Source organism: Megalops cyprinoides, chromosome 14 (assembly GCF_013368585.1).
Source record: "Megalops cyprinoides isolate fMegCyp1 chromosome 14, fMegCyp1.pri, whole genome shotgun sequence".
In the NCBI taxonomy this organism is placed as follows: domain Eukaryota; kingdom Metazoa; phylum Chordata; class Actinopteri; order Elopiformes; family Megalopidae; genus Megalops; species Megalops cyprinoides.
In genome coordinates this window covers 22,338,726-22,361,510 of record NC_050596.1, presented here as the reverse complement: position 1 = coordinate 22,361,510, position 22,785 = coordinate 22,338,726, and the positions used below count along the sequence as shown (strand labels likewise).

The following is a 22,785-nucleotide window of genomic DNA, read 5'->3' as shown; positions in this document are numbered from 1 at the left end:
ATGTGAACCTGTATTGAAAAAAATGAGTTTTTAGACAGTTGTTAAAATGACAAAAGCAAGAACAAAATTGCTAATATTTTTGATTCAAACATGATGAACAAATTCTGTAATGGCTAGATAGGTAATTGAAGGGAACCAATTTGTAAGTAACAACAGCATTGTTAACGATAGTCCAAGTACCAAAAATTATTTTTTCCTGCATTTAGAAAATTACAACGCATTCCAATAAAATTACTGTCCAAATGATAATTTGTGCCAAAAATTATACAATGCAAACTAAAAAAAGTATTTCCTTCTCTGAAAATAAAGGTTTTTTAACAATTATGTGTGGGTGGAAGAGGGTAATGTTCAAGCAATTCTCAAAATTGACAAAAAAAAAAAAAAACCCACTGAGATAATGCAAATTAGAGCAGCTGGGTAGAGGATGTTAGCTCTGAGCTGCCTCGAGCGACCACTCCAAAATTTCTCTCCAGGGGTCACTTAAGGCTGGCCATTTCTGTAGGCTGCCGTGCTAACGCGGGGGTCTTTAGGCATGACACAGAGGTACTAAAAACAGGATATGAGGACATTGACTATTTTTCAGTACAAAATACAGGTCTATCTTGAGCAAACATCAGAGTATGACAAAAGCCATTGTATGCAACGAAACCATGAAAGACAACCTGCTACAAACGAAAATGAAACTCAACGTGGAATCTAAGATTCGGCTCTGACTGAGCGCAAACCCATGACATTCACACATAAATGATGCACTATTGTGCACAGGAGTACATCAAACCAAACAATTAGGTCCACAAGATGGAAATCAATATCAGTCAGCCTATCAAAAAAAATAAGCGTGTGCCAATATACAACACAGCAGAACCTATATAACATATAAGACCTTTCCCCAGCTTTCCCTTATTTTATTCATACAACATGCCCATACCAGGCCTGTAGGGTCTGATTTAACAAGTACTGCAACAGGCCTTACAATAAAAAGCAAAGGCTGTATTATGGTATGTAGGTAGGTAGGTAACCTAGATTCTCCATGTTCCATCTCCCTGCTACGAATCGCAGACACCTTTCCTGATTCTCACAACAAAGAAGGACAGAGAGGAATACAACTGACTCCGAAAGCGCCGGATTTATGAGACGCACATTTGTGCTGCTTTTTGGCTCAGTGCCCACCTCTCTTGTAACAAACTCCACAGAAAGATGCACTATTTTGGAATCGTTTTTTAGAAATAAACAAGGAAGACACGTAAACGTGGATGGACATTCGGCCAGTGAGTTTAACAAATTAGGATGCTTGTATAGTCACAGATGCAGCTAGGTAAACACAAACCTCACTTGGGGCATATGGGAAGGTCTCTGGGAAAATAATGAACCCAGGGAAAGGGTTTACTTGAACAAACCAAGCTTTTATTAATTAGCACTACTGGGGTAATCGACATGGCTTAGAATAGGTACACAATATCACTTCAATATTTTTACATGTCCAAAACTTGCTTAATTTTTCTGAGAATATAAAATGAATAATACAATGAATGATATATAAATACAATGAAACAATGAATTTCACACTTCAAACGGACTGTGTATATATAACGATATAAAATACAATGACAGGTATGGAGTAGTCCTATCAGCAATCTCAAACTAAACACATCTATTGGAGAGGAAAGTGTGGCATGGAAAACTAAGCACAGATGACTTCTCACAATACACTATTAAATTCATTAATAGAACACATTGCATTACAGCTGTGGTTCACTTAACATTCTTGGTATCATCTAGTCAAATCCATAATCTTACAATCTGGGGCACTGTTCCAACCTCAGCCAATATCCAAGTCCTGAGATTCCTCAAAAAAACGATCTTTTCCAAATGAACAACCATGGAGCTTGAGTGAAAGAAGCTCAGGAGTCTGCTGAGCGCCATTCAGACTCAATTTTACCAACAGTCAATAAATAAGCTTGTAATTGTATAGACCCTTAGCAATGCAGAGTAGATTACGGAACTAAAACTTCACCCAAGGCTGCCCTGCTCAAACAAATTACCACACGTGCTTTGATCATCGGGAAGCAAGTAGCTACCTTTTTCAGAGAGTAGCCACTCTGCATTTCATCGTTGGCTTCATCAAAAGAATACCTTATTTCATTGGACACTTTGTAATGGTACTGTACATTTAATGTTTCTGTGTGTCCACACAAATCTTTCAAGTGAGAAGTAGGCTATTTGTAACACGACATATGGAATTCTAGGAGACTTGAGCTCTGTCTTTACACTGCATCCACTTCACAACACATTTAGACTGCTTTGGTTAACCGTATACCAATAAGAGGACTTCCATGACCACATTTCATTCTCAAATAAAAATCTTGCCAGAAAGTCAAAGAACCTTAGAGGCTTTGTTTACATATTGACACATATTTACCTGAGCTTAGCATCATACATACCTAACAATGTTAACTATGCATAGCACACTTTAATTTCACTGCCCAGTCACATTAATACTGTCAATATTATGAGTCAGTAGAATAGAACTGAAGAAGAGGTAGCGGTTCAAGTATTTTCTACCAATGGTATTCAAAACCATTTAATAAACATGTTTTCAGAATAATGTCACTGCTCTTCATCACTGCTGCTGACACGAAGGAACTGATTACAATAGGTGCGATGCTACGCAGAGTGGAATTCTGGGTGCCGTATCATTTCAAAGACTCGGAGAGAAACAGAGAAGAAGAAACAAGACTCCGTTTCCCATAAATACCTTCTTTCTCCCAGGCATTTTATTTCCATGATAAAAGTGGCAAAATGATGTCACCGTCAGCCGCTGAATTTTCCTTCAGACGCTCTCAGAGCAGCAGCACGGGTAAGAAAGGAATATTCATAGAACATCAGTGAATACAATACAGTACATATGGTGAAGCAACATCCAGGGCACCAGGTGCAATACTCCTTCTTTGCCGTTGTCCCCATCCATCATTAAGGAATGGAAAAACAAACACACGCACACGCACGCACACACGCGCACACAACAGCCATCGATAAGCATTTCATAATCATCAATCGTAATCATGGGGCACAAACTGACAAAAACAAAAATGCATTTGCAAAAATGCATTTGAATTCAGCCCCCTTTTTCCACTCTTCCAACAGGTACCCACAGAGAGAAAAACAGAAATTGGTACCTACCCAAGTCCTATCCAAGCCTTAAAGCAGGACTCGTATCCGAAAGGTTGCCGGTTCGATCCCCGCTGGGACACTGCTGCTGTACCCTTGGGCAAGGTACTTAACCCGCAGCTGCCTCGGTAAATATCCGGCTGTACAAATGGATAACATTGTAAAGAGCTGTAACCTATGTAAGTCGCTTTGGATAAAAGCGTCTGCCAAATGAATAAATGTAAATGTAAATGTTAAAGCAACATATTGTTACGCACATTGTTACGCAACATCTGTTAGGCAAAATATTTACATTATGCTTTACGCTGCAGATGCTATTAGCCAGAGCAACTTAGCTTACAATTTTTAGATATTATCCATTCATATGGATGGATATTTAATGAGGCAGTTCGAGATGAGCATCTTGCCAAAAAGGACATGGTACAATAGCAGTGGCCTAGCGAGGAATAGAACCAGCAATCTTTAGGTTACGAGCCCTGCTCCTTATCACTCTATATTGTATTGTATTGTATTGTATCACTAACAAGTAATAGTGTCTCACTATCTGAGGGAAAAAATGAAGTTTTTCTCATGAAGGACTGTTGCACATTAGACAGAGGCTTTTGACTGGATTACTGCTCCAACTAACCGGCCTATAATCAGTAACACTGCATTTGCTCCTCAAAACGCTCTTCACAGGAGTGTTATAATCACAGAGGCTCACACAATCTTGCTGTGACAGGAACCAGCAAACCATAATGAACGTATGTCACGGTGGGCCTAGATCAAACCATGACCGGGCACCATTGCTTGCTGTAATATTATTCCGATGGGGTTCAAAAGCAAAATGCATGATGATAATTTCCTCCTTTGTGCATTTGATTTAAGGTCATGGCGCACCACAAGAGATACACAAGAATCTATTAGGGAACATCCATTCAGTGAATTTCAGATCTGTGGTACTACTGTATTCAGCACCTAAGTTAAAAAAACTATGCCACATTAGCAAACATACTGTGTATTTGCTCAGAGCAGGAGTAACATCAACTCATGCACAACACGGTATTAAGGAACAAAATGCACAAAAGAATGACCCAAACTTGACCTGCAACCAGCGAGACCAACGGGTCTGCAGAAATGAAAACTTTCTGAAGCCGTTTCCTACGCTACTGTCCCCATTTTGATATTAGCTTGCCGTTCGCTTCATAAATGTGGTGGAATGAACTATACTCAGTATATGAGCTTGTGTGAACCTGGAACCCAACTTCAGAAAGTCTAGCATAGATCAAGTATATGTCTGATACCCAAGACTGATACTGTTCAAAAATGCCACGTTAACTTCATCAGTGAACGGCTGCAATGTTTTGAAGTATACTACATTTCTCTGATAAAACAATTTCCCTCATTTTCAGGTCTGGCAGCACTGGAATTGTACAGGAAATGCTGGAATGGAAAGCTGACATGCTGAGTGTATTTCTTTGAGCAGGGTATTGAACAGGGTAGGTGCTGTGGACTTGGTACTGGAACTGTTTACCCAATGGTGATTACACAGATGTTTCCCAGGGCATATTTTGTCCAATCACCTCAGCTCTTAATTGTTTAACTGATGTCTCATTTGAATGGGCAATTAAATCATCTTGGACAAGTTATATAGGAAAATGTTAAGCATCCGTAGGTGCTTATGGGAAATGAAGTCCAAAGCTAGTGCACCACTAGTGAAATGGAGCAGGATCATAATTCAAATTAGCCTGAAAGCACCCATTCATGCACAAGATGATATTATCCAGGGCTGGTATTAATCATCAGTGGATGTCAGAATTTTGAACAAAAAAACAAAAAGCACCTGCAAGTCCCAAGAAACAAAAAAAAAAAAAAAAAAACACAAAATGGTAATGCTGAATACCCTTAAAGGCATTAATAAAAACTGTATTAATGCACTGTGCTCCTCCACATGCATCCAACAATGGGGCCACCATCTCCACCTCTCCACCAGAATCCACCATCATTCAGTTTCACTAGCACATTTACCCCTTTCAGGGGTGACCGCCCCCCAGCTGTGCGTTGGCGTACAGCAGCATGCCATTGCATCTGGGTGCAATATAATTCTGAACTGTAACAACAAGGTAATGTTGAAAAAACAGCACAATAAAAATCTAGCAAACACGCTACTGACATAGGTTGCACACAGCCATGTGAGACGCAGTTCAGGTTCAGCACAGATGATCACTTGAGGCACAGATATTAACACAAGCCTGCTGTTTAGAGGGTTAGTACTATGAGGGTTAGAACCATTTGAAATTTCAAAAGAAAATGCATGTGCTCGAGTGTGTGTGTGTACGTGCGTGTGTGCGTGTCTGAGATCTGCATTTTCTGGCAAACAAAGATCAGAGAACATACCACAGTAGGAACTTGCGGAATGTGCAACTGGCGGGAACAATATTCCAGGCGAAAATGTGGGATAGTTTTCCTTGGCATCATGATGCAGTCATTACAAGACGAACTGTAAGACTGGCTTCTTAAAAAAAAAAAAACAAAAAAAAAAAAAACGTTATTGCTGCTTATCTCCTGTTTGCAAAAACGGGGCGGGGGGATGCGCAGCTTTCGTTAAAGCAAGGTGCTGACAGATCAATTCGATATCAGCCTTTAAACCAAGCACCGGGTCGTCAGCTTAGCATCGCACCAGGCTGCAGAACTGGAGCACCACCATCTCCCTAACAACTTGCCTGTCTGTGCTCAGGTGGATGCAACCAGCAATCGCAAATTGAGGGGAAAATTGGATGGGAAGGAAAGTACATTGCAAAGCGCCGATTTTGAAACAACCCACAAAGGAAATAAGGCAGCAGTGAAAGAGCGCCACAAACCAACTTCTTTGGCAGGCCGACAAAGATTCTAGCAATGCGTGAAAGGGGGGAAAAAAAAAAACAGGGAGACTGAGGTCACGGGGCCTGAATGCCGTACCCAAGCTTCTGTTGCAGACAACATGCTAGTGCGGTGCAGTGCAGTGTGTTATACCTTGCACACACAGTAAGGGGCTGGGCTCCTAACTTGCCTCAGACTGTAGATGTGGCATCTCAACTGCAGGGGTAAAGGGGGGGGGGTGGATGAATCACAGTATTTTAAGTGGATTAGACCAAACGCTGTTCGTACCATCCAAGGACCTTCAACTAAGGAACGCTTATGCAAATATGTTTATGGAGGAAATGGGAAGAGGAGAAGAAATTGCCCACCTTCGAAAGCCTCCCTCGCTTCCCTGCTGACAGGTTGGGGCTGTAGGCAAGGGTTGATTCTGCCATGCAGCTGCTGGAACATGAGCTGAGCTTATGGAGTGGGGGGGGGTAGAGTATAAGTATTCTTCACATGGGCTCTGTTAGGTGAACTTCTTTGCTTAGGAAAAACAGGCTTACTTCCTGCTGCGATGACTTCCTTCATATTTCAACCTTGCATATTATGTCTTCTAAACGCTTCAAAGTTTTCTCCGTGCGTCCTTTATCATCATTACTCTTCTGTCACAATGTCTATTCTTGGAGTTTTACTTAATATGGAAAGGCAAAGCACGTTAAAACCTTGAATGAAGTGCATTCCCATTCACATCACGGCAGAGCACGAGAAAAGTTTCAATAATGATTTAAAATTTCATTACTGCTCAACATGCAGTTGAGAATTACTCTCAAATATGCATCGCCTAGGCAAAGCTTTAACTGAATAAGTATTTCCTTCTCCTCCTCTTTATTTGTTAAGATTTACTACAATAAAGACCCATATGAACGGCAGTGTAGCTAAGTGGTAATAGGAATCTCACTTTTCATCATAGGATTCAAAACCCAGGAAGGAACTTCAGATATGTGTTGGGTACTAAACCTGAACTGCCTCAGTAATCATACAGCTGTATACCTGGATAATATGTAAACATGGACTATTGATAGGGATGAGCTCTTCCAATATTCGTTTTCATCTCATTGCCATTATAACTTTTTCCACTAGCTGCTACACATACAGGCACAATGAAGAGAACACAGCTGGGTATCTGCATTTTCTGTAATGCAACTCCCTTAGTATGCAAACAACATTATGTGTTTAGATGCATCTGGTAAACAAAACATGACTTAATACTGTTAACACTGTTTCATGTATGCATAGAACATAAACTTAAACAAGACAACTAGAGAAAAAATATTTAGCACATACAAAAAAATTGACAAGTACAGCTTCTCCACAGCAATTAAAGGAAGTTGTTCCAGCATTTACTTCAAATTTATATTTTAAATGTTGGTAAAATCTAATGCAATGGAAGTATTGAAGGTTATTCAGGATTCACATTTCACTAGCATTTGCTGGAATGCTTTGATTACCTGATGCATACACAGCCATACAGCCAGTGTCAAACAATTTTCATCAAAGGTTGCAATGGAAGAACAATCACTCCAGTGTAGTCCTTCTGTCGGTAGAGTTTAAAGCATGGTTTGCACTACATTCTGAGAGGTTTAAATATGTCATACATTGGCTGTTCACTCATTTATAGTGGTTTCAGGTTCCTAACTCAAATATTAGTGAGCTAGCTACAACAGTCTTGGATTAAAGAAGATAGCCAGCTAGTTTGCAGCAAAAATTAACAACTGATGTACCTACTACATCAATGTTACTGCATGTTCACTGTTTTCAAACAACCACCATTTTGAAAATGTTGTTGCTGCAATTTAATGTAGGTACTGTCCTTAGCAACTGATCCTGGATGAGGATAAAATTTTACAGTGCATGGCTGGGATTAGGATTGGGGGTCAACAAGATGATCTCAGATCTGCTGGCTACAGCAGAAACTTCTCAGGATTTCAGCCGAGTGACAGTCAGATAGTGGGGCAACTGCATTATGAGAATGTCATTCAAATTTTGAAGGTAAAGCAAAATCATTATTCCTAACCATGGTTCTGTAAAACAGGTCCAACAGATGTGTCACCAAATTTCAACATCCCATTTTCAAGCAGTATTTTCTGTGCCTGAGCAATATATCCTCATAAGGATAACCAAGTAATTGATCCCGTCCTTCCCTAACTACTGGGGTAATCTTCAGAGGGACTACATGGGCGTTGCTGAGCCCTGTGGCCAATGGGCCTGCTTCCCCGACCTGCCCTGGTCCCTCCTCAGTATCCACAGCACCATTCTAAGGTGGCAGATCCTACAGAGAACTGCCTTCTCCATCATTAAAGGGCACCTTGGGCCGTTCTCAGACGCAATATTTAGTATTTCACAGTTAACATGGAACATATATGACAGTTGGGGATGGGAGGTCTCTGCTGCTTTCAGGATCACAAGATGCGTGTCATCTCCAGAAATCTCCACCATACAACTGGTGACTAATCAGATCGCAGCACAAACCATGGCTCCGGCCCCCAGCCTCCAAACAGTGAGCATATCACTTTAGGAGTTAAGGATATCTGCCAGTGGAAGATCAAAGCATCACTGATGTGCAAAGCAGGCCTTTACAATCCGTAAGCAAGCAAGAGCATTTAGAGTGAGCAGATTCTTCAGTACCACCCTGATTCCTGGGAAGCAGATGCATCACTAATAGCCCAGCAAAATAAAAATAACTTAATGACAAAAAAAAATGTTGAACAATTCAGAGCAATACAATTAACTACAATGCAACCGCTCGCCTGAAGTCTACCCTTAGAAGAGACATACTGCAGAAAAAGTTTTCACTGAACTTGCGAGTCTTCAATGGCAGAAAACCTCCCACGCACCACAATTTTTCAAGCTTTTATTGAAATTGGAAAATTTTCCATTTTTCTCCCTCTCAGTGTTGTTTTAAACTGCGTGACACCGAGTTTCAAAACTTACGTCATAGCAAGTAAGTTCAACAGTAATTGAGGCTATTGACCTTGCGAGCTAATGTCACAGTACGGACAAACTTTAATTTTTGTAGCTAGCTTCCTATTCTATGCAGAAGTAAAGAAAAACAACCAGTTGGTGAGCACGATGAAGTTCTTCTACTTAATGCCCATTACAAAGTGACCATTTGTAATTCTTGAGCCAACCAAAAAACAACTTCAACACTCCTCAGCTCCAAAATAATCCCATGTTACACATTACATTACCTTACAGCCTTGAGAACTTCATATGCCATGCAAACTGGGAGTAACAGTTCAGTGAGTAGCATGCAGTCATTTCACCTCATCAAACTGATCACCTGTGATGCACTGAATGAATATGATTGCAACAATTCAACAAAAATCCAGCATTTGTGAGTATCAAGTTTTCTTCTTGACTCATGTCCAGCTTTTTGGCATCTATGCCATTTGGATATTTAGAAGGTCACTCATTTATACACTCCTGACTTTAAACCTCTGGGACAGGAGAAGAGAAGTGTTTAGTAGCATTAGGAACACATGAAGTATTTTAGCCATGCTTTTTGGCACACATTTATAAAATTAAATGAAACCTGTCAGTTGAACCATTGGCAATCTCTTAGATATGAGTTTGTTTCATCAGCTACTTTTATGAAAAGCCTTATTTGGAGTCAAACAGCGCACTAAATATGATGGTCGAATTTATATCGAGCCTAGTATGTTTTTTTTTTTTTTTTTCTCCAGGCACGGGCAGCATTTTATGTCTGGTTGTTGACTTGAACTTGGAGGGTGATTTTTTTAAAAGAACTTAAGAATTTTTGATAACATCATGTCCAAAAATTAGCATGCCCAGTTCCTTTTTATAAAATAATCTATGGGCAGGTTACTATCATCGTCCACTTGACATGAAATGACCTTTAGCTATTCGCACTGGGCCGAAAGGTTCGCCTCTGTGGATCACACAAGCCACGCTGAAAGAAGCACCAAACAGCTATAAACTGCGCAACCACCTTGTCATTGCTGATGTTAGTATTAACGACGATGACGGCATGATTGAGGTCACCATGGTTACTGTACGGGACAGTACATTAATACGGTACACTGAGGAACTGGCCGTAGAGTTAGCTGGTATATAAAATGATACAGTTAAGATAACGCTTTCATCAAAGCTTAGCATTAACAGAACTCATCGAGTAAAAAGTATTCGATGTGATAAGTGCATCAGCATTTTCACTGCAGTACAATGAATGCTAGAGGGAAAAGTGCAATCTACTGTTTCAATCGGTTTCTTCAGCACCAAGAAAGTATCACTTAACTCACAAATTGGACTGGCAAAAGGCCAAAGAGAGATTCGCACTGTACGTCAACACATAAGAGAAAAGCGTTTCTTGAAAATGAAACGCTGAAAGAACTGTGGCACTCGTTACATGCAGCAAGCTTGCGTCCAGAGTGAAGTTGATTAGCTAGCTTGATTGGCAGACACGTTGTAGCAGAAACAGCTGGTGGGCATGCAAAGACTATCAAGAAGAAATCACAACTGAGATGCTGTAGTTGCCGGTCAAATCGCTATGCAACAACGCGAAATGGCCTTATGGATAAAACCTGACCATCCTATGCCACATATCCAAAAAGCATAACTAGCTATTTTCACTACTTGCTGCATTGACATTGTAGCTAGACGGAAATCAAGGTGGCGAGCAGCGGATTAGACTATAACGAGTAGCTGCTCAGAAAGCTATAATTTATTTTTTTTATTATTTTGAAAATTCTGAGTGAAATGCTTGATAGCCAATCTTCTGTCAAGTTCAACAAATTGCACTGAACTGGCTGGCTATCGAACTGTCATGTATGCATGTATCTGGCGATGGTTACAGATAGCCAACTAGGTATAAAGTAGAATGCTAACGATATCTATGCACATAAAGGTTGTTAGCTGGCTAGATGGAAATAGAATTGTAGCTTGCTACCTACGTAGCGACACAGAAAGCTTGCCAACTGCCTAGTTAGCTAGCTGTGTGTATGCAGCTAGCTAACTAGCTACCCAGCTAGATAGCTCTGAGCTAGCTAAATAAAGCTAGCTATAACTTGCTGGAGCTAGCCAACCACATAAATCCGTAAACATGCACATTTCGTAAATATTTACAGCTAACTAGTCAGCAAATTTAATAGCTATTTTACTAGCTAGTCTAACCCCGTTACTGCTGGTAACGTTAGCTACAGATAAAAAGCCTTTGAGAAAGATACCTAGCCAGCCAGCCAGCTAGCTAGCTAGCAATCTTCCCAAGCCAAGCAGGAGCAAAATAAAGCTAGTTAGCAGCTGTATATTTAAAATGATTGGAAGTGCCTAAAACTAAAAATGCACACCTACCTTTGATATCCTCCCATTGTAAGACAGAGTCAAATCACGACTCGGGCGCCCGAAAATAACGAAGTTTTATTCTATGTGGACTGAGGTTCCTTTCCTCTGTGCAATGTCTCCAACCAGGGCCAGAGACAGAGGGAGAGAGGAGAGCAGAGGGTTGTGTGCTGGAGGAGCAGGAGACAGAAGAGAAAAGAGGGGCTTTCTGGATTTTTCTCCTTAATATAATAACCGAACAGCCGTTTCCCCCATTTTTCCTGACCAGTTGAGTTCCTCGAAGCCTAAGGGTGGCCGAACGGCAGGTTTGAGCTGGTTGAAATGAGGCTCTGTCCCTTTAAAAATAAAAATAAAAAGCTTCCCCATCAACTGCTGCTGCTGGCTCTCTCTGGGCTTGTTGGGATAGAAAGATGGAGCTCTCTATCACGCCTGCGCCGCAGCCAGGAGCCTGGAGGAGAAGGGGGTGTCCCAGTGTGCACCGCGACGCGACAGGAAGCAAAGGCTGAAGCCGAGAACGTTTCCAGTCCTCCCAATATAATTTCTGTCGGAATGGGAAAAGTCTCGCTTCACATAACGATCTGATAAGGAAGATACAGGTACACGAGTGCTGTGCTTAATTGTGGACGGCTGTGATTTTCTCTGGAAATATTGCACTTTGCCTCTCTCAGCGCTGTGCTTGTAGTTAGCTAAACGTGATGGACAGAGTCATTTTGGTACATGTTTCAAGATTTGGCGCACGTTTTTGCACTACGTTTGCCCAAGAAAAAAAAAATCGAGCATCAGTTATGCTCTCTGTTTTTACAGAATGGAGTTAGCTTGCTAGAGATAGTTATTTAGTTGTACAGCTAGCTAAACGTGGCGGGGTCAATAGCACCTGCCTGTATTACCAAGATAGCCTTAGGTGGCTGGACTATTTGCTTGGCATGACATGTTTCATCCTCAGAATTTTTGCTATGTAGCTACTTCACTAAGAACGTACTTAACCTACTTAAAGGCACTCTGCAAGTAACCGAAATTCTCCACCGTGTAGCACTAGACCACCACATCACCATGTCACTTAGATTAACTCTGTTTTCTGAAGCCAAGGCTGAGGTCATCATGAGCAAACGAAAGTCGAAGGACAGCCACTTCACAGTTGGAGAATGCGTCTCACAGGTTTGTGTCAACGAGTGTGTGTCTGATGCACCTGCTGTTAAGAGCGTAGGTTTTCGGATGCTAATATTGCTGATGGCATATTTAATCACACCCCGTTGTGGCCAAGAGTTTGGCTTTTAATGTAAATGGATGTTACACTTAAGTGTACGACGTACTGTGCAGATTCACTGATCTTTATAGTACATGGATGGGCAGATACATTGAATCATAGGATCGGGTAAATGTTCAGATTTGGGTTGTGTTTCATGCTTCATGCTGTACAGATTTTTCATTTTACAGATTTGTTAACCTCAGCCTCATCCAAGTGTTTCAGTGCAAACACCATACCTATTTTATGAGGTGACCCAAAGTGTAAAGATAAGGGAGTAAGTATATAGAATTTAACATATTAATTTAACGACTCCCAAAAACATAGGTAGTGTTTGAGTGTCATGCTTCTCAGAATGATCAGGTGAACTAGTATTTTTTTGTTCATTACGTAGATTCCTCATCCTGCCAACGTTGCCCACCACATCAGTCGACAAATGGTCAAAAAACAGTAAATCTAGCCAAGAGTGACAAACTCAAACATGACCATAATCATTAAGATTTTTGAGTCTGCACAGAATCTGGGCAGCATTAGTTAAATAGAGGAGCCACTAATTGGATGTCATCTCCTACTGCTCCAGGTGTCAACCAGCTTCTGGTTGAAAGACGTCACTAAAATCCTTGTAGATTGCCAGGGCAAGGATCGGATCCCATTCTGTTTATGGGATTGCGATCTGTATTTACAAGTTGTTGCCAGTCATCACAAACCAAAGCTACTTTATTTGGAGTGTCATACTTGCAACATATACCTATTTGATTAGCGCAAGGGACCATCAAGACCAGATGAAGCAAAGATGTACAATGTGTGAAAAGTGACAACAAGAACCTTCATTGAGTGACAGTCCAGCAATAATAGGTATACATCTCTGGCCTTTTGCTTGTGTGATTGCCAGGTGCAGAGATTACTACGAGAGCGCTTCTGTCATCAGCAGCTTCCCACGAGGCCACTAGGGATGGAATCGCAACACAAGTATGTTTGATTGCCTTTGGTCTCTAACAAAACTCTCCTTCTGCAGATGTTGGCTTGATTAAAATTAAGTATCTATTGAACTGCTTAATGAGGACCTGGGCCTCAGAGTGCAATGTCTTAACTTTAACAACGGGCTGGTGTTCAGTTCCACTGTGGGATTGAGTAATCGTACCTGAGCTCTTTAAAGTTTAACTAGAACAATTAAAGAGTCTGGAGGGGAAAGTGGTGACTCTGTAATCACTCCCCTGGCAAGACCTGATGATGCTGTTGTAGAAAAGTAGGCTAGCTTATCTCCAATGGATGCTTGGTATGCTTCAGTGTGCTGTGTTTTTCTTAAAGTAGTCTCCAGGTTATGATAGTATTATTAATCTCTGTGTATAATTATTCAAGGGAATAATAAATTATTTTTCTTCAAATACATGCTGTGCAAAATGTGCAACAATGAGTGCCATGGTGGTTCTGGAGCAGGACATTATTTGAAAAGAAATAATCAGTTGAAGGTATGTGTACATATAGGGGGCACTAGTTCTGATTTATGGCTTTTTAACATGCAAAACAAAACCTGTGCATCTGTGCTTGGAGAATAAATGCCATAATCATTTTTTGTATTAGAATCATGTGGCCTATTTGGAGTCCTCCTGCTTGCCATCATGGTTCCCTTAGGAACTTGCCATAGGTTAGCAATTACTTTGTGTTTGAGTCTGCATGTGTAAGGTATGTTATTTGTCATTTAGCAGATGTTCTTATCCAGAGCGATCTACATAGGTTACAAGTTTATCCATTTATACGGCTGGATGTATTTACTGAGGCAGTTATGGGTTAAGTACCTTGCCAAAGGGTACAATGGCAGTTCCCCAGCAGGGAATTGAACTAGCAACCTTTTGGATATGCACCCTGCTTCTTACCACTGTGCCACACTGCTGCATGTATGTATAATTACGCATGCATGTCTGTAGATCTTACAATCAGCAATGTTTTGAATCAAATCAACCATAACTTCAGCATGTAAAATGTGATAAAATCTCCTCAAAACCGAATAAAGTAAAACTGTAATCTTAAGGGTAGAGATTTGACAGTAGGTCCATTATGATGTCAGCTGGCCCCATTTGCTGTGAGGATGGTATGGTTTAGACCTCGCACCTGTTACCATCAGCACTGTGTAGTGTTACAGAGCGCCAGGTTGGCTGAAGGCTTGTGGCAGGGGGACATTATGGATACTGTCGCTGCCTCTCTTTCAGACACTTGCTGGAGCTATTGAGGAGGACAGCTGTTCATGGGGAGAGTAATTCAGTACTCATCGTGGGACCCAGGGGAGCTGGGAAGACAATGGTATCCATGTTTGGACCTTTTTTTGGGGGTTGGGGTTCAATTTCCTGAATTCTGGGTCATGCCTGGTGGTCCAAAAGAGTATTTGAGTTGTTACAGACCTCTGATAGCTGTCCAGAGAGTTTTCCTTCTTCTGCAGTTAAATATACTGTACAGAATAAATTTATACAATGATGAAAGGGCTTTGCCCCATTTCTGTCAAAGTTATCTGTGAAGATCACGATTAAGGAAACTTTAGGTTGTTTTTCAAAAGCAAAAACGTTTGAATGTACCATATCATTTCAGCATGTGTGTACAAAACTGTCTTTATATTATTCATGTCAGGCTTTTTGAAAAATGTTTATATATAGTCCAGCTCTTCTTATCAGAAATAGTTTGTGGCGCAAAAGCCTAACCTGTGTCATTTTCAGAACGAACATTAAATGCCAACTTAATTTTACTGACTTGCTTCAAGACACATATTTGTGCCAGCAACAAATGGAAAAGTGTTCAGTTTTTGCACTCTAAAAGACAGGAGGGAGGAAGAGATGTTGGAAGTGCTGGGTAATTTAGTTTCAAGCACATGAAAAGGTAAGGTTTACAGTGTTTTAAAGACAGTTATAAATTTAGTTTACAGCAGGGCAAACACACATCCTCCATTAACTTCACCAGTATTGGGAAATGTGAAATCTAGTTTTGAATTAATCACATGAGATAAATGTCTTAAGTAAAAGTTTTCATCGAAAGGATAAACTTATTGGTAGTTCAGAAATGACTTTGCTCTGCATCTTGTAGAATGACATAAACCTGACTTGCGTTTACTTTTTCAGCTTCTGAACTGTGTACTGAAAGAGCTTCTGGAAGTGAATGAAGTAAAGAAGAATGTTTTACTGGTTCACTTGAATGGCAAGTACTGTTCAAATCAGCCTCTGCAGCACATTGCTCTGCATAAGGATCTGACCACCTCTGTGGAACTTTACAGGTCTGCTTCAAACTGATGACAGGATAGCCCTGAAAGAAATCACTCGCCAGCTTCACCTGGAGAATGTTGTTGGGGACAAGGTCTTTGTAAGTGATCTTCTGGTTGATGTTGCTATTTGGCTATCAGTAATAAAATATAGCCTTACTGCATTTATTTGATTCATAGTTTTTTGGGGGTAAAGTGAAAACACATTATCTTTCCTGAATTATTATTAGTTGTTTTGTTTGATACTTTTTGTTTTTGGAAATTTCAGTGTGTTTAGTCAGTTACACCACAGTCTACAGTGTGTAACAGTAAGTGTAAGTCTATTTGATTCCAACAAACCTGTGTCTTCTGTATAACCAAGAGTGATTCTCTGTTTCAGGGGAGTTTTGCTGAGAACCTGGCCTTTCTGCTGGAGGCTTTGAAGAAAGGTGAATGTTACAGTGTGGCACATTTTCAATAATCAGGGACTCTTATGGAGATGAGTGGTAGCTGCTTAAGTGTATTCATGTCTCAACTGTAGTGACTGCTTTTTCTTGTAATAGTCAACCCAGGGACTTGAGATGGAAAGTAACTAATGAGGTAACTCTAAAAAAAACAATACATCATATGTGGTAATATTTGTTAATCCCAGCGAAAGAGACACAGATAAAAATAAAATGTAAAACTCCATGGATGCTGCTGTATGTCAGGCTTGTGGCTGCATGTCCATCCCTCTCTTGCAACCAGCATGTCTGTATCTATGGAAGCCATATCTGGAAATAAAATAAAATAGGAGCAACATTTTAAGAAAATGCTTGTTAGGGCTCCCATAGCATAGGGCTTGTGGTAAGCTAACCACTGATTTGTCAAGTCACTTATGTATGGAAAAGGTTATGCTGTTAATGTTTGGCCTTCCACAATCCGTGCTTATAGTTTCGACAAGATGTCTGATTGGATATTGTCTGGTGTATCCAGGCAAGGGTGAAGAAAGACTGGAGAGGGTGAAATTTTCACGCTGTGATTGCACCCTTGCTCTGATAGGTCATCCAATCATAGATAAGCAACAGGTCAGGGCTGAATCATGTGTGTTTAATATCTGTTGCTCAGGTGACCGTAGCACCAGTCGCCCTGTGCTTTTCACCCTGGATGAGTTTGACCTCTTCGCCCATCACAAGAACCAGACGCTCCTCTACAACCTCCTGGACATCTCACAGTCTGCCCAGACGCCCGTCGCCGTGGTGGGCCTCACCTGTCGCCTGGTGCGTTCCCACGGCAGCTTGGTGTGGATAAATGAGGCTTCATGGATCAAGTAGTCCATGACGTCCTGTCATAACTGGCTGATCCAAGCCAGTCGTAATCCTTGGGGCTCTGCTGCAAAATCAGATAAGCAAGTTATTGACCTCACACAATATCTCCTGGTATTATGATGTTCATTAAGTTTCAATTACTTGTTGTTGGATATGAGTTCCGTAGTGTTCAGTGCAAAAACTTCTGCGGTAGTCCATGCACTATTGTTCTAAGATTGATTTAGAGGCCACCCTCCAAGCTAAATGCTGAAAAGGTTTGACATTATGCAGTCTAGGCTAGTCAGATTTTGAAAGCTTTGCTGAACCTAGACCCTAGATGGCACAGATTTGAATTCACTGATTATAAAGAACTATTTATTCTGTGGATGTAAGAGAGCTTTCAAAGTATTAGTGTGGTACAACTAGTAATACAGTCACTGCTGGGAAACAGAGGCTCCATATGTGACTTTGGGATTCTGAAACATTGAAATTATGAATGGGCATATTTCCTCTCAAAACCAGTGTCTAGACACGGCACAACAGCTGTGTCTCTCACCTGTCATCCATTTCCTCACGATAAGAGAATGAACAAAAAAAACATTAGATAGAGAAAGCACATCACAGGAAGGAGGGGGGCATTCACAGGATGGTAATGGCTTTTAGTATAAACACACTCAAAAGCAAGAAAGGCTTTTCTCTGGTCTCTAGCAATCAGATACCATTTTAAGCTTTCTCAGAGCTTGGCTACTCCGGTTCCCTTCAGATCATGAATCTCACAGCACTGGGGATTGTGTATTGTCTCCCTCTCCCTTTCCCCACACTGGCTGTAGCACGGTCATCGTAAACAGTTTTAGGGTGGTAGACCACCCAGAACATCAGGTTCCATCCCAAGATTGCAGCCAGGCAGAAGGAGATATTTAGTAAAACAATGGTGGTTAAGGACAGTAGCCAGCTAACTCAAGGGTACAGTTGCAGTTCAGGTCACATGGCCAGTGCTCTGACCACTGCAGCTGAATCATGTGCTATGACCTCATTTACATTCTTGAGAAGGTGCACAGGGTAATGATGGTCAGCAGATGCCTCACGCAGAAAATTCAGGAAAATTCAGGAAAACGATCAGACCACAGGACAGGACTGGCATTCCAAAAAATGCTCCTCTCCCCTCACAACTCCCCACCACATCTCCACTGATTTCAGAACAGGGGAGTGAGGGAAGGGGACATTTATCTACTCTGCTATACTATACTGGATGGGGCTCAAGCTCACTATGCACGCTCATTATACTGAGGTGATGATAATTTGTAACTGTATGTTTCACAGTATTTTGATGTGCCTCATGATATCTTATTCCCAATGACAACTACAAGGCTAGACAAGCAAGCATGGCTACCTGCAGTCTGGCTCCCCATCACTGGCAGTCAGGGGGAAGGGGGCAGAGCACACTGACCTCTGGTCCTTCTGTTAGGACGTCCTGGAGCTGCTGGAGAAGAGGGTGAAGTCCCGGTTCTCCCACAGGCAGATCCACCTGCTGAGCCCGCTGCGGTTCAACCGTTACCTGGAGATCGTGCAGCAGCAGCTGAGCCTTCCTTCGGACTTCCCCGACCACAAGTTCTGCGAGGACTGGAACGCCAGCGTCAAGGTGGGCTCTGACCCCATGATCGGCCTCTGTGCATAAAGTATTAAAGGGCTGGGCCAGTTCTCTGGAAAGAAATATCAGCCGTTATGCTCACAATTATCATTTATCATGGCTATCTGTTTGGAGCTAGAAATACATTTTAGACTGTTGGAAAATTTCAGTTAGTATTTGAAAATGAACATCAAGGGAAATGTTCAGTAGGACACACCAAGGGCACGGTGGCCTTTACAAGGGTTATCCACAATGCAGTAACCACAGATGCCTCTTAATGTCCTTAGACTGAAGAGCTGTGGCTTTTAACTGATAAGGAAACTCAAAGAAGCTGTAACTCTTAGAGATTTGACCAAAGCCTTTAACAGCCCTGTTCTCACAGACTGAAATCCCACTGTAGACAGTTGCATGCTTTGTGTTGACATTTGTTGTCTTCAGCAATAGAAAAAGGTGCTAATAGTACCAGGCTGGTAAGGAGTGAGTGGTGACAGAATGTTCCACTCTACTTTCGCATGATTTCATTGGGAGGAAAGGTATTGCACAGCATTATTTTAGCATTTAGTAGAGGCTCTTCTCTGGAGTGACTTACATAGGTTACAGGTCTACGTGTTATCCATTTACACAGCTCTACTGAGGCAATCTGGGTTAAGTACCTTGTCCAGAGGTACAGCAGCAGTGCCCCAGCAGGGAATCAAACCTGCAGCCTTTCGGTTACGAGCCCTGCTCCTTACCGCTACACCACACTGCCGATACATTGTTTTGTTGTCATTTGGTATTGCTGATGTGTTTAGAGTGAGACTTTGTAAAGAACATGTTGGGCAATGGTATATAACTGTTAACCATTAAATGCATAGTGAGATTTCTTTATTATTATGTTATTTTGCACAGAGTGTAGAGCCAATTCCTAAACTGATAGGAGAATAATCTGACAGAGATCCATCACACCTCACATCTAGTCTTTCCATGAAGTGAGATGTTTCACAAATGTTTCTCCATTCTTGTTTTTTTTTTGTCTTACAGGCATTGTGTGAAGACAAATCAGCAGAGGCCGTCTTACAGAAGCATTTTAACGCCAGCAAAGACTTCCGATCTCTGCACATGCTGTTGGTAAGGTTGGCGGGGTCATTCATACAATCTAACACAAAGAAGCTCAGCTGAGTTTATCAGTGCTTTTGGACTAGACTTAGGGTTATGGACTTCAATCTCATGACACATCCTGTCTAATACAGTGGGATACAGCTCTGGGAACAAGTTCTAAGAAAAGAACTAAGATCAGCTTGACTGGTCTGCGGACCTAAGCTCGCCCATCTCGTGTAAAGTAACAGTTCTGATCCAGGATCAGGGGAAGTTTGCATTAGACAGATTTGGGGAGATTGAAGGCCTTTGGTCTGTCCCTCTCCGCTAAGCGACGTAATTGTGTAAGTCCTGTTTTTCAGATGCTGGCCTTGAGTCGAGTGACCGTGTCCAACCCAGCTATCAGACCCGCTGATCTGCTTGAGGCCAGCCGGCTCTGCACCGCCGACTCAAAAGCCAATGTTCTGCATGGTAAATCCCTCTGTATCCTATAGTTACTGCAGCATTATAGAAATGAAGCTCATTAGCTGGAGACTTAACTGGAATGGAGGGTGTGAGGAACATGGAAGACATACACACACTTCTAGCTTTTGTGGGTACTTGGTTAAATTTGAAAAATTGAGACAAAAAATACTGTCAGCACAGTCATACAAACTTATTACGAAGAATGTGTAGCAAGTATAATAACAAGACCACACAATGATTGCAACGTTGTGAATTTTACCTACCCTAAAATAAGAAAACAGTCAGTGTACAGGGGTAATATGGTTATACACTGTACTCTCCTCCGGGATCCATGTCACCCACTCTCACTTTATTTATCTGAAAGTGTTGCAGACAAAATGATACAATGAGTAGTAAGTTTTATAGTCCATCAGTCATATTTCATTTGATCTGGCGTCCTTCAGTGGAATTATCTGAGTGCTTTTCAAATCCAGACATTGATATGCAATTACAATCATTAGGTATTAGTGGGGAGAATGATACAATCAGGATGACAGAGTAGTTGTGTGAAGTGCTAAGACAAATTTAGAAAGGATAAAATGGACAGCCACAATCGCCGTCTCAGCTGCAGTTTTGTTCTGCTTCCAGGTCTGTCCATTCTGGAGCTTTGCTTGATCATCGCCATGAAACACCTCAATGACATATATGACGGCGAGCCCTTCAACTTTCAGATGGTCCACAACGGTAAGGGTGCCCAAATGATGCAGGTTATTAGCCTGATCTTAAACTGGTCCTGATTTTCGTAACCTGTATGTTTCACTGCTTACTAAGTGAACTAGTAAGCAGTGTACTTTTCTGTTGTTTTCATGCCCCTTAACAATATTCATTTCTTGCAGAATTCAAGAAATTTATTCAAAGAAAATCTCATTCGGTTCATAATTTCGAGAAGCCAGTGGTTATCAAGGTGGGTCCATTATTCTTTATGTTCAAGCTTGATTCATTTGTGAAAACATACACTTTATTTTTTCCGGGGGGAAAATGTATAGGCTATATGGCTATCTTTTAGCTGTTCTTTGGTCTTGAACATTTCTAGATTAGTCTTCTCTGCCATCTAGTGGACAGGAAATGAAATTCTTTGTTTATTCCAGCCCCAAGGTGGATGAATACACTCTGAAGTTTGACATCACTACTAATGAACACCACTATATACACAGGCCATAGTAAACACACTACTTATGCATGAATAAGCCACAGTCTAAATTTCAGCCACCTAGGACATTTTCAGTCGGTGTATACCCTTAAGTATTTAATACCAATATTGATTTGTTTTAGGCCTTTGAGCACTTGCAGCAGTTGGAACTGATCAAGCCGATGGATGGATCCACTGCTAAAACCCAGAAGGAGTACCAGCTGGTGAAGCTGATGCTGGACCACAGCCAGATCATGGAGGCCCTACAGAAATACCCACAATGCCCCACTGATGTCAAACAGTGGGCTGTTTCTGCTTTTGGCTGAACTCATGTGAAAATGCTCACACAGAAAGATGCTGACACCTCATATGCCATCCTCTGGTGCTGTATATTGCATTGTAAAAACAGTATACAAAATGAAATGTTTCATGTTTTCAGTGATTTGATACCCCTATTTGTACTACTCTTGTCTACTCTTTTTATATTGGAAAATGTAATAAAACATCACCATTCATTAAAATGGAAGTGTTCATTTCTCTGTACATATACAGATTAATCACAGAATAGCAAATATAGTCTGCATCCTCAAGATCATGGAAATTTTATTAATTTGATAAAATCAGTAAAAAATAAAAAGTATATCATTTCAGACACCTCAAAAAGCTCTAAGCTATCATCTTTTGGATTGCTTTCAACTGTCCCTCCCATATGTCAAAATTATTTTTGTATTACAGCCATGTTTAATACACTAAAAACAATGATTCTCTAAGAATCCAGTGGGGATGACATTAAGCCACGCAATGGCTGAATATTTTTATACTCATATATAATTTGAGTGTGCTGATAATCTGATGAATCAGTATCCATGTTGGCAACAAGATACTCAAAACAGTTTATCTCAGACTTTGTGGGTTTTACCACCACCCAGTGGAAGTCATTGTTAAGACTAACATGGGACAAGCAAGTCCCAGCCAGTTATAAACATACACTGTAGGTGGGGTGAACAAGGTGATGTGTGTTTGGTAAGGGCTATGTGGTCTGTTGGCTATTTAAGTAGACCAATAGCTATTGTTTTTGTATTGATATCCCAAAAATATAATCATGTATTTACACTCAAATGCTACTTTAAGCAGTTTCCACAGTTGAAAGACCTCAGTCATTCACAGTGACATGAATTACAAGTAACACATTTACACATGATTTTTAAAAGTGTGATTTTTAAAAATGCAGATAGACCAGTTAAATGTAAACAACAGTATATAAATGCACAATTATACTAATGGATCCTATCCTGAATATAAGTTGGATAACTGTAGATAAGAAATCTGCTATATGCAGAAGTGCTCTCCCCAAATCAA

The 22,785-nt window shown here is 40.9% G+C and overlaps 1 protein-coding gene across 3 annotated transcripts; it reads left to right on the top strand.

Moving 5' to 3' along the window:
• Window positions 1–11,831: 11,831 nt before the first annotated feature.
• On the top strand, window positions 11,832–21,899 carry orc4 (origin recognition complex, subunit 4). Of its 3 annotated transcripts, none has more exons than XM_036545686.1 (14): window positions 11,832–11,939; window positions 12,430–12,498; window positions 13,479–13,555; window positions 14,794–14,884; window positions 15,691–15,766; window positions 15,843–15,928; window positions 16,207–16,255; window positions 16,914–17,065; window positions 18,558–18,731; window positions 19,740–19,826; window positions 20,156–20,264; window positions 20,886–20,981; window positions 21,134–21,201; window positions 21,570–21,899. In XM_036545686.1, the coding sequence occupies exons 2-14, from the start codon at window positions 12,442–12,444 to the stop codon at window positions 21,750–21,752; spliced, it is 1,305 nt and encodes a 434-aa protein (XP_036401579.1). In that variant the 5' UTR covers window positions 11,832–11,939; window positions 12,430–12,441; the 3' UTR covers window positions 21,753–21,899. The 3 variants fall into 3 exon arrangements, with proteins under 3 accessions (XP_036401579.1, XP_036401578.1, XP_036401580.1); XM_036545685.1 differs by having other exon boundaries at window positions 12,425–12,498; XM_036545687.1 differs by lacking the exon at window positions 11,832–11,939 and adding an exon at window positions 12,778–12,863 and having other exon boundaries at window positions 12,451–12,498.
• Window positions 21,900–22,785: the final 886 nt, after the last annotated feature.

What these genes read in the sequence shown, in the direction of transcription:
- orc4 (XM_036545686.1), top strand. Translation starts at nt 12,442, where the DNA reads ATGAGCAAACGAAAGTCGAAGGACAGCCACTTCACAGTTGGAGAATGC. An exon ending in GGGGAGCTGGGAAGACAATG is followed by an intron (nt 14,885 to 15,690) that starts GTATCCATGTTT and finishes TTACTTTTTCAG; the next exon opens with CTTCTGAACTGTGTACTGAA. An exon ending in GATCTCTGCACATGCTGTTG is followed by an intron (nt 19,827 to 20,155) that starts GTAAGGTTGGCG and finishes CCTGTTTTTCAG; the next exon opens with ATGCTGGCCTTGAGTCGAGT.